Source organism: Centropristis striata, chromosome 1, assembly GCF_030273125.1.
Source record: "Centropristis striata isolate RG_2023a ecotype Rhode Island chromosome 1, C.striata_1.0, whole genome shotgun sequence".
In the NCBI taxonomy this organism is placed as follows: domain Eukaryota; kingdom Metazoa; phylum Chordata; class Actinopteri; order Perciformes; family Serranidae; genus Centropristis; species Centropristis striata.
In genome coordinates, this window is record NC_081517.1 from 32,549,061 (window position 1) to 32,569,841 (window position 20,781).

A 20,781-nucleotide genomic window follows, 5' to 3' on the forward strand; every position below is an offset into this window, starting at 1 on the left:
TAACAGGAAGCGCCAGACCAAAATTAATTTGTATCTGATCTGTGCTGATGTGCGTGGCAGAGGAGGGTCATGGTTCATGTTAGTCATAAGGTCACAGCAGCAGGGCACTAGATCTATAGTGTACACCTATTCTTATCATATCTCCAGCATTTAATCAGTATATAACATTTACTATTAGCACAATCTGTACTCACTTAGTACTCACCTGTGCTGCTTAATATATATCTCAGCATAATCATTCCACTGTTTTTTTTGTTGTTTTCTTTTGCATTTTAGGATATTATAAAACAATAATACTGGTGTTCCACAGCATACAGGGGAAAAAAAGTAATGGACGAGAAAGAAGGTAAAAAAAGAGAAAATAAATGAAATAAAAATAATATAATATAAAAAATAATAAACAGATATACATATAGCTGCTCATACTGTATATATATATATATATATATATATATATATATATATATATATATATATACATCTAGTGTATTTGTAGTCCTTTGTAGGTTTTTTAGTTTTATATGATACCAGGCATCACTGTCTTCACTGTAGCATTAGGACTGAGCATGCTACAGCCTCTGCCCCTCCCTTTCACAATGGCACTAGTGCATTCAGATGTAAAAGTGCAGTTGTGGTGTAGCACCTCAGGAAAAAAAGAGATATAGAGGTTGTGAAAGTGTATCCCCTCACCTAACATTTTCAGGTCACAACTTCTGTGGAAATTCAATGCTTCAGCATCGTGCTGACCTCGTCTACTCTAAGTTCCCTCAGCCAACATTTTATAGTCTAAACATAGGTCACTGATATGTTGAACTATTGAGTAGTGGGTAGCTGTATTAGGAGAATCAATAGATTCCTACAAAAAAGTCTCATTGTGTGCCAAAAATAGAACATAGCCCCATGCACAAACTCTGTAGCACATCCGGCAACCCCCCCACCCCCATGTGGTCTGTCTGTTAGTGGGATAAACCTTTGCCAGGGGAGCCATCCCCCTCTCTGCCACTCTTCCTCTCCCATGGGTCCACCAGCTGAAGCTATCATCACTCTGAGAGCTGAAGAGTACTTTACAGGAATTCCTCTGCAGGACTTCCTATTTTAAATGGATGGACACATTTGCAAAACGGACAAACGAACAAAAGATGAGATTACAAGAATTTTAGACATAAAACCAGTGTTTGGGTATGCAGGTTAACAACGGCAGGTGTGGGTGCAGGTGAGGGTAGACACCACCAACTCATGACTTATCAGGGACCATGTGAGTTGGATTGCAACACAACTTGCAGCAAGATTACAACAGTGTCAGGTAAGACTCATCAAGGTTAGAAGGTGTGTTCATCTTATCTATGAGACGGGAGTTTTCCTGGTGATGTGAACGCTGCACATCACGATCTCTTCTGCCCTCCACGGACCCCCCGCCCCCTCCTCCAACCTTTTTACTCTACCTGTGAGGAGGAGGTATTTCTAAAGCTGAAGCCCAGGTGAGCTCAGCACACACAGGGAGCATGGACTCACTCGGCCTGCCACAGGTGAGAACAAGCATGGCTTCTATTGATCTGTCTGTTTATTCCTACTGAAAAAAAATTAAATGAATTTTTATTAATTAATTTATTTCATATTTTGTTCATTTGTATGTTTTAATTAAATTTAATGCCATATTATGCCTCAAGGGTAAATTGAACACAACATTTTATTATTGCTATAATTAAGCCTTTTATAAATACCTGACTATTACACAAATATAATAAATTAGAAAAAAATGAATTGGTTTTACTTCATTGCACTAACATATCTTAGACCAAGTGAAACACAAAACATATCAATATAGCTGGTAGCTTTCTTTCTTTGTCATACTGTTGCGTGAATGGAATTTTACTGCAGCTAGACCATGTGACGGTCAAGATCAATACTCTGGCATGTGAGGGAGAGTGTGTGCATGCGTGTCTGTCTGTGTGCGTGTCTGTATGTGTGATATTTTCGTACGGAGGAAGGAAGCTGCCAAAATAGAAAAAAATAAAAATAAAATAAATTATTTGATAAATAAATTCTAAACAAAAAAACAAATAAATACAAAATAACAATTAAAAAAATAATAAAAGGGAAAACTATATATGATAGTTAATAAATAAGGAAATAACAATATGCTTAATAAATGCATTTATTCATAATTAAACAAAAATAAGTTTGTCACTCTTTATCAATTAATTAATTTATACATTGCTTTTTTAAAATTATTATTTTATTATATTTGGTACATATGAAAGCACATTTATTTATTGATTTATTTGCTTTCAATTTCAACAGCCTCCGCAGTCCACATTTCTGAACCCAATGCCCTGACAGTCAATCTGTCAATCAATAGTGATTTTGTTAGAGTTTTCTAACAGAACAGGGGATTAAATACTGTTCGTTGACATAACATTCGGGTTGGCATATTTTATCTAACTGCAATCTCGTTATAAAGTATTTTTTTCAACACTGACACCTCATCCCAAGAGTTTGCTAGAGTGTCTTGAAAGAGACCTTTAAATAGTGACAAACAAGATTTAAAAGGCAAACACTTTCTTCAATTCACATTAAATCCTTTTTATAATCTTTATTTCTTATTTTTTTAGCCAATGGCTGATCAAAACAATTGCAAGGAGGACCTGAATGACAAAGATGGAAAAAAGACAAAAGGTATTTTCATATTGTATAAAATGCACCAGAAAGCTAATAATCATTTAGATGAAAGTTACATGTGCTGTTTATAGTTGCACAAAAAAGGACAGTCAATGTATTCAGGCTTTTTGTCTGTGTTAGAGATCAAAGCGAGCCCTGCACACTCCACTGTGGCTTTGATTGAGGAGGAGCCGGAGGACGGAGACCCCTGGGACCTGCCGGAGCTGAAGGACACGGGGGTCCCATGGTCAGGTGATGACCTGTAATGTAACATTATTACAAGGACAAGTACACTGTTGTCTTATCCTTGTGTTTTTAAAGGAACACGCGTACCCTGATTAGATATACATGCATGGTCAGTAAGTAATACATTTACATGCCTAATGGATTACATATAGCCATACTGTCGATGTGATAAAGTGTCCCACATAGCATTGTTATATAAGCACACAGGAGCTATCAAGTTCAGTGTTGTTGTACAGCTAAAAACATGCACATACAGCTGTACATCATTAATACATTCACAGTATATGCAGTATAACAAGTATGGAATAATATAAGAGTCCAAAATATAATAATGAAGTCCAAAAAAAGTATTTAACCCCTTGGCAAGATCATATTTTATCACTTTGATCTGATGTTCATTTAACAATGTCAAATCAAAATAGATTTAATGTGACTTCTTTCTGTGTTCCTCTTTTTAATGGACCTTCCAGGTACATGTGTATCAGACTGCACAACTTTTAGCTGTGTCTTATTAAAGGGGGTGAATACTTATACAAACATGCATTTTATATTTATGATTGATTCAGAATACATCAAATTGACAATAAGGTGTTACACAATATAACATCAAAACTTCTAAAGAAAGTTAATACTTTTTTTTTTATTTTTTAAAAGCACTCTAGTTGGCAGAAATCCTAAGACATCATTGCCTCATTTGATGGACAATAAATCAAATTGATGTCACTAATCTGATTATTTAAAAGGAATGTAGATCGAAAATCATAATGGATGTGATAAAGATAGTAGCCAGACAGGCAGCAGAGTCTGTGCCAACATGTTTCTTTAGACTCTCCACTCAGTGCACTGAGCAATATAACTTTTTCACTGCAGATATTTGACACAGCAGGAAAACCAAAGGTGTGATTATTCCATTTAGCTTTACCAGTTCCAGGGTCCTACAACTTTACATTCTGGCTCGCTGACACAGTTACATGACACAGAGCTTCAAATAAGGTTTTCCTTCTTTTATACTGGGTTTAATCCCATTCACGTCTTGTCTCTCTTCTCAGCTCTGGATACCAAGGGGAAGGTGTTGAGAGTGGTCGTGTCGGTGGGGAAGTTCATCCTGCTGCTGGGCTTCCTCTACATGTTCATCTGCTCTCTAGACATCCTCAGCTCAGCTTTCCAGCTGGTTGGAGGTAAACACAGTGACACTTACCTGAAGCAACCTTTGTGTGTCATGATGACCCAGAAGCTTTTCACAATAGAAATAGAACAGTAGAAAAAGAGCTTCTAATAACAGTAAAGATTCACAAGGTAACTTTCATGAAAATAACGTTTTGTCATCTTTGCTGAAACTGTCACTATACCTTGACAGTAGATTAGAAATATATATGTGAAAAAAATCAGGTCCTCTTAGTGCTAGTGCAAGAATCCACCGCACACGAACAACGAAGAATAACAACCAATCAGTGTCAATCAGTGAATCAGAAATTGATGTTTGACTAGTTTGCTGATTTTTTGTTCCTTTTTAAGTTACAAACTGAACAATGACTTTGTTCTAAGATAAGATAAGATAGATATTCCTTTATTGATCCCCCATGGGGGAAATTCAGGTTTTGCAGCAGCACAAGTACAAAGTAAAAACAGATTGAGGTAATAAAGACAGAACAATAAAATTGAAATAGAATAAAGATAGAAATAAATAAATAGTATGAAATAAAAATACAATACAAACAAGCAACCAAGACCAAACTAAAAAAACAAACTAGAAGTGCAAACATGTTAAAGTGGGAGCGAATTGGAGAACATATGTGCAATGAGTGTAATGTTCAGCGTTTCAGTCAAGTGCAGCGTGCACATTAGCAGGACCCAGAAACTAAAATGGAATTCAGCCATTAGTAATATCATTATTCACACTTGTGCTTTTTCTACTGTAATATGTCAAAATGTCTTAAATGTCTTTCTCTTATCTATCACATATACAAAAGTACAGTGGTACACATTGATATTTTTTTACTGCATACTATTGTTGCTGACCCATGAATGCACACATGCTCCTGTGTTCACCTTTTGCAGGTAAAGCAGCAGGAGACATCTTTCAGGACAACACAGTACTGTCCAACCCTCTGGCTGGTCTGGTCATCGGTGTCCTCGTCACCCTGCTGGTCCAGAGCTCGTCCACTTCCTCCTCCATAGTTGTCAGCATGGTCTCCTCTGGATGTGAGTACGGGCCTACACACACACACACACACACACACACACACCGTTGATAATGATGATATTGGGAGTGTGGAGGACGACTGATGATGAAGAAGACCTGTGTTGCTTTCAGTGCTAACTGTCCAGCTGGCTGTTCCCATCATCATGGGCACCAACATCGGTACCTCTGTCACCAACACACTTGTTGCCATGACGCAGGCTGGTGACCGCAGCGTCTTTCGCAGGTAATCATTAGTATTTGCTGCCTTTGACTCCCTTCCTCTGCAGTTCAGAAAGTCCACAAAATGCTCTGAAGAACATTGTGTTCTGCTGTGAACCACAGCAACATGCAGAGATAAAGTCGGCACAATGCTACATTCACATGCAACAGTATGCACTGTCCGCCCCTGATGCTGTAATGGTCAACTGCATCAGAACAGCACAGGTAGTGAGTTTAACCATTAAGTATCAAAACTTTAATTGCAGTCTGTGAGAAACATATACAAACTGACAGCTTTTGATGAGGTTAGAAAATAGCCTTTTTCTTTCTTTTTTCATTTTTTTAGCTTTGTGGCAATGGATTAGGATAAATCTACAACACATTAAATATATATGTCAACATATAATGCACAAAGCTATATCCTGTATTTCACCTAAGTAAGAAGTGTATCTAAAAAATAATAAAATCACCAAATTTGGTTATTACTATTAGGCTACTATATACAGTTTTACTGACCTGCTTAGTGACCTCTTTATTGCTTATTCCTGTACAACAATAATATGAAGCTCCTGTTCAAAAGATTGAAGATAATTTTACTTTGCATTTATCTACCTCTCAGGGCTTTTGCAGGAGCCACAGTGCACGACTTCTTCAACTGGCTGTCTGTGCTGGTGCTGCTGCCTCTGGAGGTCGCCACTGGTTATTTGTACATAGTCACCAAGCTCATCATCGACTCCTTCAATATTCAGAGTGGAGAGGCCCCAGACCTGTTGAATGTGATTACTGATGTCCTCACTGAGTCAATTATACAGGTAAAATGCAATTTGTTAATATGTTACTTGTGCAAACCACCTTGATTGTCCAAATCTGAAGAAAATTCTCGTCATTAGGGCATTAAAGCTACCCTGTGGAATTTTTTGGGACTAGTAGCTCTCCAGAGAAATGTATAATTAGTAATAGTAGTAATAGTATGTATAATGGTTCACATCTTGCCTGGTTTCATGTTATTCTGCAACAGTTGTTGGTGGCAATGAATCAAGAAACGCAGCAATGCATCATTAAATGCAAGGAGGAAGCACTGCTAGCAATCAGATCCTGATTTAAAATATTACAACATTAGCTTTGCAAATATTTTATCAGGAAAGAAATGTCTATGTTTGTAAATGTCATGCTCTTAAGTTCATACCTGAGCTTAGACATATTTTTACTCTCTGAAAGAAATCACCAGTGTATCAGAGTATTATGGTATATACCATTATTATCTTTGTCTACATATCTGCTTGTTTGCCCTCCTTCTCCCTGACTTAGTTGGATGAGTCTGTCATTAGTGGGATCGCCACCGGTGACTCAGAAGCCAGGAATAAGAGTCTTGTCAAGAAATGGTGCCAAACCTTCACCAACACTGTAAGAACAAAGCATGTTGACTACGTACCAAAAATCCAACAACATAAAGAAGATTTAAATCTTTATTGTCAAACTGTCACTGTGTTTTAGACCTTAAAGAACGTCACAGTTCCTGGTCCGGAAAACTGCACGTCTCCGTCTCTCTGCTGGGTTGATGGCAACTACACCTTCACACTGAAGAACATTTCTGAAACGTTCAATATACAGAAATGTAAGACCAGTAATTCCAGTTTCTCTAGTCTTATTTTGCTAAAACTGTAATCTTTACATAATGTAAACATAACAATATAATATATTATATTTTCATCATGTTTGGCCTCATTTCCCATGGCATGCCTGAGGTGTGCAGTGACAATAACATCACTTCTCAGCTTTTACTCATTTTTAGTTAAGTGTTTTAGTTTTAACAGTTGGCAATTGCATTTATGTTTATTTGTTTACAATATTTAATAGATACAACTGCATAAGACACCTGTTGTTGTTTTCTTTAAAGCAAAAAGTGAGGAGCATCTGGCAACACATCAACCTTAACAACTTTTTAAAGTGGTACTATAAGTGAATGTGTTTATGCAGCTTTAATAGCCATTGCTTGCCTATATCCATATTGTGTCATTTGTTCTTACATGCATGTTTGTTTCTGTGTCCACAGGTAAGCATCTCTTTGTGGATGTGAATCTGCCTGACCTGGCAGTGGGTCTGATCCTGCTGGCTCTGTCTCTGCTGGTGCTCTGCTCCTGCCTGATCCTGATCGTGAAGCTGCTCAACTCCATGCTGAAGGGACAGGTGGCTTTAGTCATCAAGAAGATCCTTAACACTGGTGAGCAGCCTGCACACTGTATATCTAGAATACAATGACTGGGATTGACTGTGCTGGTTTGTAATACATGGATGCTGTGTGTGTTTGCTTGTACAGATTTCCCTTTCCCATTCGGATGGGTCACAGGTTACATTGCTATTGTAGTCGGAGCTGGGATGACCTTCATCGTACAGAGCAGTTCGGTTTTCACCTCAGCCATTACTCCACTTGTTGGTGAGGTCAATCCTTCATCCCGCCTTGCATCCATCCATTTCATTCATTTTAAAAATCTATGTATCGTTTGTACATGAAATCCCCTAAAATAGACACTGGTTCTACTTTCCTTAATGTTTCTGTATCTTGTTCTTCTCTCACTGTGACACTTAAACAATGCACAAGTAGATTTGGATAAAAGCATCTGCAAAATGAAAGTGTAACGTTGTAACATTGTACATACGTGTGTAAGGTGATTCATTGTTCTTTAGACAAACCTACAGCTTTAGTTTGAAGGAGAAACATTTAAACCACTGATGGCAGACAGAGAGAGGGTGTGAAAATGTATATTTTAATCCATTTCCCATTTGTTTAAACAGGTATTGGTGTCATCAGCATAGAAAGAGCATACCCACTGTCTCTGGGTTCAAATATTGGCACCACAACCACAGCCATCCTGGCAGCTATGGCTAGTCCTGGAGACACACTGGCTAATGCTCTACAGGTCAGTCATCACACACATACAAAACAAAAAAGCTGTTGTCAAGTTGTCCAAGATATGAAAACTATTTGGTGGAGGAAGCCTGTTTTGTCCTAGCCTGTCTTTGTGTTAAAAGTACTCGTGCAGGGCCCGTAGGAAGTATGTATTCGTACATTACATGCCACACTACAATGTCTGCAACTCCATAAAACACGTACTTTTCATAAGGTACGCACACCATCCAGCACATACACACTGAACATTGATATTCACTGGAAATTATTTGAATATTATTGGAAACTCGAACCTTGTAGCGCACTTTAAAACTCCAAAAGATAGGTAGGCTAAATAGTCTTACAGATTAGATGAGTCAGGCATGGAAATCCAGAGTGAATTGTGTTACTGACCAGGTGTAGGCGGTGTAAATAATGATATTTTGAAAAATCTTCAAAATCGAGGATGCACACCTTCGTGCCATGCGCAAGCCACATACAAAACCTTAGGTCAGTCTGACTAACAGTCAGCGAGATATGCCCTAGACACACACACACACACACACACACACACACACACACACACACACACACACACACTTCTTGCTTTATAGATAGATGATTCTAAGCACACTGGCATTTTGGAGTTTTATAACTTTCATACAAAAGTCCAAATTACTAATTTGAAATTGTTGCTTTTTGAATTACATTAGGGATGTCAGTAATGACTGTGGAATCTAAAATATAAGTAACGATCTTTAAATTCTTAGTTTTACCAGAAAATTGGGTAATTATTATTTTTCTAGGAGGCTTCCTAAAAAAGTAATTTGGGATGAAAAAGGCCAATAGGGAAAATGGGAATTTCTTTTAAGGAAAAGCTCTATTTAACCCAAGTTAGTAGTAATTTGCATTGGAAACTTTTGTCCGCTGAAAATTATTTAAATTAATAGTTGGAAGTCAATCAATCAATTAAACACTGTTTCTATTTAACATACTAAATACAACATACAGTACATAGTACATATTTCTTTCCTTGAAACCTTTACACTGTAAACAAAGTTTGTAGAAATTACAGTAAAACACTGTCAAATTGCATCAGAAATAGGGCATATCACCGTAGTAGACACTTAATTACCATAAATCAAGGAATAGTACAAAACTTAAAATGTAAAAATATATTTTTTAAATGTATGTCAAATTAATAGAGAAATACAATAATGTCACAAAGATTACCCTAAAAATAACAGGATTATTCAGTCTAAATTACAGTTTTGCTGATAATTACATTTAAATTTACAATAGAAAACCCACTCATTGCATTTTTTACGGTGAAGTTCTGGCAATCACAGCTGCTGGTATTTTATTGTAAATTAAACAGATTTTTTTTTTGACAATGTATTAGGAAATTACAGACATATAAAGTAATGATTTACCAATACAATAAAACAAAAAAGGTTTTATTTATATTTGTGGAAATAATAAGTGAAACATCTCAATGAAGTTTGTTGATGTTGTTTCCAGATTGCCCTCGTGCACTTCCTGTTTAACATCTCTGGCATCATACTGTGGTATCCAATCCCCTTCACCCGCGTCCCCATCCGCCTGGCAAAAGGCCTGGGGAACATCACCGCCTCTTACCGCTGGTTTGCTGCTGTCTACATCATCTGCTGCTTCTTCCTCTTACCGCTCTTCGTCTTCAGCCTGTCGCTGGCGGGCTGGCAGGTACTGGTGGGCGTGGGTGCACCTCTAATCTTCATTTTGATCGTCATCATTGTGATCAACGTGCTGCAGAAAAAGAGGCCTGGGTGCCTGCCGGCAGCACTGCGATCCTGGGACTTCCTCCCTCTCTGGGCCCACTCCCTGGCTCCCTGGGACAAAGTGGTTGGTGTGATTACTGCCAAATGCTGTTGCTGCTGCAAATGCTGCCAGATAGCCACTGACGAAGAACCCAAAGAGAAAGAATCCGTGGAAAAGAACAACAAATCACACACAGAGGTGTATGATAACCCTGCCATGAGTGCAGAGAAGGAGGTGGAAAATGAGATAAATTTAGAGCTCAAGATTCTTAAAATGACCCGTCTTTGAGATTTTAGATACAAATATGTGTGACTATTTGTGTGAGGCAAGAAGTGCACTGGTCATGGCACAAAAAATCTCAAATTTCTGTAATATTTAAGTTATTGCTTACTACAGTGTAAGGTGAGAAATGGTTATAAAGTGAATTCAAACTCTCAGCACATCAAGAGCCAGACAAAGAAGATTACACATGCATGAAAGTGCCTGTCTTTCAGCTGAAAGGTGTTAACTGAAGTGGCCTTTAAAGGATAAGTATATTCTGTTTTATTTTGCTATTGTCAACAAATCCCACAGTGCGTTGGTTTCTCAGTACTTTCTGACTTTCCATACCCGGCCTGTGGCTTTCAGCCTCAAGCCAGTTGGCTGCTGAAGGCATAAATTTTAAAAATAGCTCACACATTTATAGTTTCAATTTTAAAAAGGGCAAACGGATTTCCTAAAGCAGCAGGGCACTGTAGTTTAAAGAAAATATACCCAAACAGAAGGAAATAATGCATTTGTTAGGGACTATTTTCAGCAGTGGATTAATAGTGAGTATTTCTGGCAGGGTGTTTGTGGGATCAAATTTTAAAAAACTACAGTTGTTCACATAATGTTTGTTTGCCATGCTGATATTTTTTTTGCCATGCTAGCAGTTAAAAGCAGCTGATTTTTTAATTTTAGCAAAAGGTGTTCTTGACTACTTAATCCATGGTTTTCTGTTCAGCACAAGGGCTCTTTCACCTCGGTTTGTGGGTTCGAATCTGGCTTGCAGCTCTTCTTTGTGGAGTACATGTTCTCCCAGTGTCCGCGCGGCTTCTCTCCAGGTCTTGTGAATGAAAATGTGATTGGTTGTCTGTCACTATGTGTCTGCCCTGCTATAGTCCGGAGACCTGTCCAGGGTGTACCCTGCCTCTTGCCGAATGTCAGCTGGGCTCCAGCCCCCCGTGACCCGAATTTGTTCAGCACTAAGATTTCACAAGAGTTCCTCCGGGACACCTTGTATCACATGTTAGCATTCTAATGTTAGCATTTAACTCAAAGCACCGCTATGCCTCACAGACCTGCTGGCATTACTGTAATATCTTACTATCTGATTAATGAGCTCTTTAGATAGCAGTAATATACTGCACCATTAACTTTAGACCGGGATGTTCTTGGTCATTAGCACAATCACTTTCTGCTGCCTCAAGATAGCAATGTGCCAACAACTCATTTTAGGACCCACACACCCATGGGTGCACAGATGGGCACAAGTACATTCGCAACGTGGCCGCTGGGCGTGAAAATGACAACGTGTCATTCTGAAACTAGCGATTCTGTGCGCCACTTTTGCACCGCATGTACGATAGGGCGCCTAGTCTTGTTGGACAACAGAAGAGATCTGTGTCACAGAGATCTATGCTGTATCTACACTGCAGATGCTTGTTCGTTGGATCAATTCATTGTCATGTTTTGTCTTGTAATGTCATATTTGATCTTTTAATGGGATATGTTGACAATAAGAAAAATATAGACTTATCCTATAGTATTTGTAGTATAGTATTTTCTTTACCGTTGATCTAAATAATATCTAAATAAACTTGGAGGAATTAAGATTATTATAATATTATATTATAATATAGTTATTGGATTTTATTCTGTAACGATAATAATTGAAATGATTAAATACAAATTAAGTGTATGCAATGTAAAGTTAAACAAAGTATTCATAGTAAATGGTTAGTGAAAGTTTGAAAGTGTATTATATTTTTAAAATGTGAAAAACAGGATGTTATGCTTTTGTGCACTAATATACAGTAGATACAGTCAGTCGGTATCACAAAACACAGACTTGTTAAGAAATCAGGTTTCCACCTTTCTATCATCTTTATTTTATTTACAGAGAAAGAAAAATCTTGTTCTTACTGTGTATTAAAGACACATTGAGATCCTTATCACATCGTTTTAAGGTGTAAAAATTATTTTGTAATTGAGACGGATAATTGTATTCAAGGAATATGTAGAATGAAACTAGATGAATGTGCATCTAAGTAAATATATTTAACTTTTAATGCTGAGTTGTATATTGTGTCTCCATAATACCAATATGAACATTTAAAAATAAAATATTAAAAATTGTTACCTTATTGAAAGTTTTTTTATTTCTACTTATCAGGCATAAACCACTCAACATCATTAGCCAAACGTATCTCTGACTAATGAGCATGATAAGAGTGTTTATTGCTCTCCATCAGTGTTATCAGGGCTTTTTCTGAGTAAAGCATGTTGAGAATGAACCGTTATGATAAAAGGAAGAAAAACAGTCTAATATACAGTTCAGAGTAACAAACATGCTCCTTATCTTATAGTATAATAAATGTTGGCATTATTATTATCATCAGTATATTTAATATTTCACAAGTTCTGTAGTAGTTATCTTTCAGAGTCAGAGTTTGCTGTATCCCATGATTGTTTTCTTTTTCTTTTAAGTGTCTGGGTGAATCACAGCCAATGTCCAGGAAACGGATGTACTGGCTGTGATACTGTCACATGTCAGTAAACCTTGTGCAAACAAAATGAGATGGATTATCAATATGTCAATATGGAGGGCGCACAACTGAGCCAAAGCGCATGAACAACAACGATTCACTTTCCACATGGTCAGCTGACTCACAAAGTAAATATGTACATTTACTTAAGTTTAAGTACATTTTGAGGTACTTGTACTTTACAATATATGTTATTTATTGAACAGTATATTGTTTAAGTCAAATCTATAAAAAAATAGTTATATTTAAGTTATGATGCCACTATATTACTGTTTTTTTAATGCTGTTGACAGTGGAAGCCTCTTGTAATAAGTTTTCTTTTTCTTTATAGATAGTGGTAGACTAGATAGCGGTGGAAGAAGTATTCAGATCCCTTACTTAAGTAAAAGTACTAAAACCACATTGCACAATTACTCCACTACAAATAAAAGTCCTGCACTCAAAACTTAGTTATGTAAATGTATAGTATAAGCATCAAAATGTACTTAAAATATCAAAATAAAAGTACTTGATATGCAGAATGGACGCAACCAGATTGTTTTATATATTCTATATGGTATTAGATTATTTGTATTGATGCATTTATGTAAGCAGTGTTTTAATTTTGTACAGGTAGGGCTCATTTTAACTACTTGATTACTGTTATGAAGTTTAATTAAAAAAAAAAAAAGTCTAATAACTTTAAATTGATCATGTTTTTATGTTAAATCTTTACCTGAAAAGTAACTAAAGCTATCGGCTAAATGTAGTGGAGTAAAAAATACAATATTTGACTCAAAATGTAGTGGAGTAGAAGTATAAATTATGCTTGTAACTTCATTACATTATTATTTATCAGATATTTAAAAAAATAATTCATGGATTAATCTATGTATCTGAAGTATATAATAATAATAATAATAATAATGATAATAATAATAATGATAATAATAATACATATTAATAATACATATTAATAATACTTTTTATTCATGGGCACCTTTCACATCACTCAAGGTCACCTTACAAACACAGCAAAAAACATTAGATAAAAACAAGAACGCAATCAGCTACATAAAAACAAATAACTACATAAAAAAAACAAACAGAGGTAGAGTGAGAGGTAATGTCATGGATGGTTTGTGGGAGAGAGTTCCAGAGACGGGGGGCTAAAAGCTCTGGACCCCATTGAAGATATATAGTATAAAGCACCTGTAACTTGTAACAAAGTATTCCTACTCTGGGGTATTACTACTTTTACTTCATTACAGGTTCTGGACACTTTGTAGCTTTTACATTCAATATTAGCCAAGATCTAATATCAGTTCCTCTAGACTCCCTCTCTGTTTGCAGAGACGCTCCAGGCAGCGTGGTCTTTCCTGCTCTCTGTTAATGATAAAGCAGTGCATTCATCCAGGCGTTGCAGCACGTGACAGGGTGTGGTGTTGCTACTGTGCAGTGTAACATCACCAATCACAGTGGTTAAACAGAGTGCACGCCTTACACACTGGTTATCTTGTCTGTTATCATACTGCAAGTGCTTTATGCTAAATATTTTTATATCCCCGACATCTAGTTTAACTAGCTAACTAACTAACTTTAATCAACTTAAAAAAAATATGGCAGTTATTTTTGTTAAATAAGCTTCACTATGCAGAATTACTTTTGAATTAGAATCACTTCTTTTAAGCAAGTCTAGGTGAATATGTTTGTTTTTCATGATAAAACTATTTTCTCCATCTGCCACTCATCAATGTAAATGTTCCCTCTAAACTAAATGCAGTTTCCCGATTTTTTATTTTCCCTGGATGAATAAGCTTCTAAGCATAATTTATTTTACATCATGTACTACTTAGGAAAATATGTAAAATAATATTATTGAGTAAATATTCAATGTTCAAGCCTTTATTGAACATCTGTACAACAAATCTTAAGTGCAACTCCTCTCAGTCGTACAAAGGAGTGATAAAACAAAAGATCGACCAAACAACTCATTCATGCCATATAAAAGATTATAATAATGATAGATGTTGCATAAACAATTATATTGCACAGGAAAAATAATATATATAATAAAATAAAATTACTATTGCACTTAAACCAGGATAAAATTATTGTACATCAGCTGTGATATAGCACAAACCCGAGTTCAGTTCACAGTATATATAGATATATATATATCATTCTTGAACTGAATTTCTGTCGGCAGTGTTATAGATTATATTTTATGTTTGATTCTTTAAGAGCCCTTAAGTGTCTTCATGACCTGTACTTGTGGAACTGAAAACACTAGAACTGTTTGAACCAACTGAAGCGCATTGAACTGCTCAAACCTGTTCGACTGAACATCACTGTCACCTTGTGGCGAATATGAGAACAGCATGAATGCTGAATGAAGGAGCGGTAGAGACTGCTGCTGCTGCTGCTGCTGCCATTTGTATTGGGGATGTTTATGTGTGAAAGTAAATACCAGTCCACTATAGCAGAGGTTGTCAATCTTTTTTCAACCAAGGACCCTTTAAGTTAGATTTATTTATATGTATGTGATATTAAACACAGTAGTTTTATATTGATAATAGATTACATACAGTAACTACTTGTATGGAAGGTGTAATTTATAGCACCCAATTCTGCAGTTCAAATTCAAAAGTACTTTATTTATCCCTGAGGGGAAATTCAGTTAGTCTGTTAGCTCTTGAAGAATAAGACAGCATGATGGATGTAGGAGCGAAGGATCTTTTGTATCTCTCCGTCCTGCAACGAAGAGTGGAGAGGAGCCGTCCACTGCTGTTTTTTGGTCCATAAAGGCGTTGTGTGATGATCTGGGTATTTCAGGATGGCCTGGAACATCTTGACAGTGCATCTCTCCACCACCTCTTCCAGTGTGTCCAACATGGCTCCAACCACAGAATCAGCTCTTTTGACCAGTCTGTCCAACTGCCTTGCATCTCTGTGTGATGCTGCCTCCCCAGCAGATGCTACAGACTGCAGCATAAAACAACACACTACCACCACAGACTGATAAAACATCTGCAGCATCTTACTACAGATGTCAAGAGATCTGAGCTTCCTGAGAAAAAGAGGCGGCTCTGCCCCTTTTTGTAGAGAGCGTCTGTGTTCTCATCAGTTCTCATTCACTTAATTTCTCAGTTGTTTATTTATTTATCTCTCTCTCTAAAACTCCCCTATAATGTTCTTAAAGTACATAGGAACTGTCAGGACCATGCCCCGCCTTGTTCATGGTGGCTGGAGCACCATCCGGGGCTCTCTGGCGGTTCTCTCTAGAACAGCTGGGTCGACTCTGCATCAATACATACTGTCAATCCTTAATGAACAAGCCCTCTCCCTGAGGTCTAGGTCTATTATTGTTGTTACTATTCTCATTAGTTTTAACATTTGTGAGGGCAAGCGAAGGATCATTGGTAGAACTGGCCTGTATTCACTGTTCTTGTCTCGCATTAGTCACATCAGCTACCATAAAATCATTTTAGTCATTGAGGACAAAACAAGGATTGGACAAAACAAAATAATTTATTACTTTCAGACCCAGAGGCAATTTGTGGTTACAGTCATTACAGGTAACTGATGTGCATTTTACACACACTGTACACTCCCACTACCACTACTAATACACAACTACTAAAACTACAGTAACTTACTACATCCACAACTCACTACAGCTACTAACTTCTAGTTAAAGTAAGACTAAAGCACAACATAGAAACATCAATACATTAACATACAATACATCTGCACTTTTAGCACCATTCATTGCATTATACTACAGACGTGAAGAATAATTTACTCTTGTGTGGGCTACGACTATATACTTCACAGGCTTGTGTTTCCATGTGCCTCTCTCTAAGAGCCTGGAAGAGGCCTTTCATACAGGACCATTACAGCTGGCCACTTGTGCAAGGATTTGTGCGATTAAAAAAAAATAATAATAATAATAAAAATCTCCATCTAGGGTCAAACCATGGGTCAAACCCATTTTTTATTGTCTGCTCCTTGTCTGCATTTAGGGGAGTTGTTGCACCTTTCTATTACAAAATGACAAAGAAAACAAACAGTTCTCATGTGGATGAAAGAGTCTTTATCTTAGAAGGGGACGGCTCCGTAGTAGGCGACGTATGCGGCAACGATGCCTGCAGTCTCGGCCATCTCGTCGCAGGCAACGTTCAGCTCGCACACCTCTCTCAGGCTGGATGGCAGAGGAGAGAAAAGTGATTAGAAAGGTTGTCAAATCTCCTGGACTTAGTTTAGATTCCATATTTTAGTCCTGGGTCATGATTTTACATGAGACTTAAATGATTATTTGACCTTAGGTAGGAACTTTGCAGCAAGGAATTGATGTTGTAATTCAATTGTACAACTAGCTGTCAATTAAATTGCAGCAAATGTCAAATCAAACAGTAGCTGTGTGACATTTTGTTGCTCTGAAGTCAGTTTTATCCAAATAGGGTAAGTACCTTTCCAGCTGCAGAGGGGTGAGTTCTCCTCCTGGGGCTCTTCTTCTCCTCAGCAGAACAGAAGCCAGGTCTCTCTTCACAACCACTGCAGGTGCTGTGGGGACAAATGTCAAAAACGTTCTTGAATTTTCTTTTTTCACAGTCAAAATTTAAAAGGTACATATTGTGCTCATTTTCAGGTTCAAACTTGTATTTTGGGTTTCTGCAATGACATGTTTACATGCTTTAATGTAAATGTACAGTCTGTCTGAATATACCTGTATTCACCCTCTGTCTGAAATGCTCCATTTTAGAGCCCGTCTCTTTAAACCCTCATCTTGAAAAAAACTCAGTCTGCTCTGATTGACTTGCAAGAAAAATTTGTGCACCTTTGAGCATGCATATGACGAAATCTGTCAAATCTGAACTACTTGTTGAATGTTTTCTGACCTCAACAGCCCCCCAAAATCTGACCTGGTTGACTTATTTTACAGTTTGTGCATTGATACAAACTCCAGATAGCTAAATATGTGCACAAGCAAATGTCACAAATGTCCCCTTTAAGGAACCATGCAAAGATAAATGTTGCTTACCCTCAGCTGACTCTGATGAAGAGGAGGAATCGGCTTTGGACTCGGAGGATGAAGAAGAGGAATCAGAGTCAGATTTGGACTCAGAGGATGAAGAAGAGGAGTCAGAGTCGGATTTGGACTCAGAAGATGAGGAAGAGGAATCGGATTTGGACTCGGAGGATGAAGAAGAGGAATCGGATTTGGACTCGGAGGATGAAGAAGAGGAATCGGAGTCGGATTTGGATTCAGAGGAAGATGAAGAAGAGGAGGAAGAGGAAGAAGAGGAGGAGGAGGATGAGTCGGAGTTAGATTCAGAGGACTCGGAGGAGGAAGAAGAGGAGGAAGAGGAAGAAGAGGAGGAGGATGAGTCGGAGTTAGAATCAGAGGAAGAGTTGGAGTCAGATTCAGAGGAGGAAGATGAAGAAGATGAAGAAGATGAAGAGGATGAAGAGGAGGATGTATCAGCTCCTGCGGCCGCAGGGTCGGCAGGTGCAGCATCAACAGCCGTGTCAACAGCAGTGTCCACGACAACCTCTGGTTCAATGGCTGGAGATGACAGAAAGCAACACTATAAACACACTGTAACATTGGGTGGATATGAAGACTGACATGGATGTGGAGAGGAGTTTGTGCTTACCTCCCATGGACCAGCACACTGACAGCAGAGCACAGATGGAGAGGAGAGTCAGAGTCTTCATGATGGCTTGCTGGTAGTTTCTTGCTCTAGTCAGTTCTTGATTCTTTGCTCTTCTTAGCTTTGCTTCGATGGCTTGCTCTGTTTCTTTCCCCCAATTCTTGGTCAATATATACTGTAGTCCACGTCCTCTGTCAGAACACAGATCACCCTCCGATTGGCTGAGGAGTCAAATGTCAACGCTTCCGCTTCCACTTGTCATGAAAGCTCCCCTAAACACCCACGCAGGCTTGGCGCTGTCCAAAAACTTATTCACCCGCTCACAGACTTACACGGCCACAAACATTCCTGGCATTCAGCTGCACGTACACTGCATGTATGTAAACCTACAGCCTTCACTTGACATTAAAGCCAAGAAAAACATGAGAAACGACTCAGATTAACTTCAGGGGTTTCCCCTTTTCCATGGTGCACACACACACACACACACACACACACACACACACACACACACACTGTCTCTATTTTTTTATTTACCTTTAATTATAAATAACTCCTATGACCTTCAGGTAAATGGGAAATTCATTTACTTGAATTGACAGCTTAAAATAGTTTCTCTCTCTGGCTTTTGGGTAAACTTTTGTCATATTTTCTCCAACAAAAATGCCCCCGTTTCCCTGTCAATCATGCTTTGAGGTCAAACCGAATCATTTTTATACTCGTCATGTTTACCGTTCTGTAAATACCCTCTCACCCCTCATCACTGGAGTAAAAATACTACTGCAAACCCCTGAAAGCCCAAACCAGTGGTGTTACAGATCTCTATAAAATAACCTTCAAATGTGATTGGATTTTAATCAGGGAGACTCGCTGCAGCGTTTCTTAACATGAAGTTTACCATATTCTGCCATTGCTGTTGTTGCTACACTCTTTGCCCCAGATGTGATCTCCCACCCCCACAAACCCCAAACTATAGCCTGAGCCGGCCACAAGCTACTAATCGAGTGACACGGAACAGCAGTGAGCCTCGTTATGCGACAGAGCTTAATTAGAGTGTTGCAGAGTGCCACCAGAACCACAGTCAGTCACTATTTACAGATCCATCTCTGGTCCAGCTTCGGGCCAGATTCAGGCACGGCCATGGCTTACCGATGCCAACCAGTGGCCAAATGCACAGCCTCACTTGATGTATTTCAGCAGATATACAACTAAATATAGGCAGCCCCAATGTGTTGGATGCACAGCGTAATGCATGCGGGTTTGGATGCAGCTTTCTGTCTGTGTGATATGCTAAAGTGTGGCAGCAGCTGTGGTTTATGTGTAAAGAAAAATAGTATTTGGAGTTTGCATCTCGGTCTTCAACCATATTGTGATTTAAATACTGCCTAGATAACCGAAAGTTTATGCACACATATCACTTCATGTATATATATCTCCCAGGGCCCCCAAACAGCTCCATCTATCATGTAGCTAGAGACTCAGTGCTGCTGCAGGGTGACCTTGGTGTCCTTCGTGTTTCATATAGTCTAGCGTTATTCCTGGTGGCATGGATTTGTCTTGGCCCGTGTGCCGTGTAATTTCAATGTCTGGTCCAGCGTCCATTTTTGTGGATGCGTTTCAGTGCGTGGGGGAAACACAGCAGGAGAAAACAATCCACAGTGTCCCTGAACAGGCAGGAAATACAGTCTGGTGCACTTTTGCTTTTTTGTTGTTGCATCTTTGAACTCACTTCATATAGACAATGAGTAATGCTCACTTTTATTCACTGTTGTTCAAGGCTTATACATATCCTGTTTCTCCAGCTGGAACTGGAATACTTATATGACATATGACACATATATGAAAAATACTACACAGTGCATGATTTTGGCAGTCAATGCATATCAGTCATAAACATCTTCTCTGTATGAGATGATGTCATGGCCTTTACGGGTCAAATATGATGCTGTATTTATTGAAGAAGCCCTATCTTGACTACACCAGGACCAGAAAGAAAAAACACATGGTTAAAGGTGCTAAATTGTTTTCTGTTTTCAGTTTCTGTATTGATTTTCAATTTCTTTTACTTGTTTATAAAGCTTTTCCCCTGAGGCCCATCTTCACCGGCACAAGTCTTTTGGTTGTTCCAAAGTGCAGGGAACAAACAATTTTTATGGTCAGCTTTTCATTTTTATATTCCAAGTTGTTGGAACAGCGTCCCAGAGGATCTGAGAGTGACTGAAACTGTTTTTAAATGTCTTTAAATCTAAACTTTAAACCTTTTTAGTTTAGCTGTTGATTATAATGTCTTTGGCTTCTTATCTATTTTATTTGTTATCATTTTTAATCCTGTTCATTTAGGTTTTGTGTTACATTAAAATGCTATAA

At 38.0% G+C, this 20,781-nt stretch overlaps 2 protein-coding genes across 2 annotated transcripts; one reads left to right on the forward strand and one right to left on the reverse strand.

Moving 5' to 3' along the window:
• Positions 1-1,502: 1,502 nt before the first annotated feature.
• On the forward strand, positions 1,503-10,277 carry slc34a2a (solute carrier family 34 member 2a). The gene is made up of 13 exons (XM_059328820.1): positions 1,503-1,526; positions 2,613-2,676; positions 2,800-2,910; positions 3,954-4,082; positions 4,963-5,106; positions 5,219-5,330; positions 5,925-6,117; positions 6,614-6,709; positions 6,800-6,920; positions 7,359-7,526; positions 7,623-7,739; positions 8,099-8,223; positions 9,714-10,277. The coding sequence occupies exons 1-13, from the start codon at positions 1,503-1,505 to the stop codon at positions 10,275-10,277; spliced, it is 1,968 nt and encodes a 655-aa protein (XP_059184803.1).
• A 6,581-nt stretch (positions 10,278-16,858) lies between these two features.
• Positions 16,859-18,478, reverse strand: bglapl (bone gamma-carboxyglutamate (gla) protein, like). The gene is made up of 4 exons (XM_059335536.1): positions 18,418-18,478; positions 17,802-18,326; positions 17,230-17,314; positions 16,859-16,961 (listed from the first exon to the last, which is right to left on the reverse strand). The coding sequence occupies exons 1-4, from the start codon at positions 18,476-18,478 to the stop codon at positions 16,859-16,861; spliced, it is 774 nt and encodes a 257-aa protein (XP_059191519.1).
• Positions 18,479-20,781: the final 2,303 nt, after the last annotated feature.

What these genes read in the sequence shown, in the direction of transcription:
- slc34a2a (XM_059328820.1), top strand. Translation starts at nt 1,503, where the DNA reads ATGGACTCACTCGGCCTGCCACAG. An exon ending in ACTCACTCGGCCTGCCACAG is followed by an intron (nt 1,527 to 2,612) that starts GTGAGAACAAGC and finishes TTATTTTTTTAG; the next exon opens with CCAATGGCTGATCAAAACAA. An exon ending in AGCTTTCCAGCTGGTTGGAG is followed by an intron (nt 4,083 to 4,962) that starts GTAAACACAGTG and finishes CACCTTTTGCAG; the next exon opens with GTAAAGCAGCAGGAGACATC.
- bglapl (XM_059335536.1), bottom strand. Translation starts at nt 18,478, where the DNA reads ATGAAGACTCTGACTCTCCTCTCCATCTGTGCTCTGCTGTCAGTGTGC. An exon ending in AGTGTGCTGGTCCATGGGAG is followed by an intron (nt 18,327 to 18,417) that starts GTAAGCACAAAC and finishes TGTCATCTCCAG; the next exon opens with CCATTGAACCAGAGGTTGTC. An exon ending in ACCCCTCTGCAGCTGGAAAG is followed by an intron (nt 16,962 to 17,229) that starts GTACTTACCCTA and finishes TCTGCCATCCAG; the next exon opens with CCTGAGAGAGGTGTGCGAGC.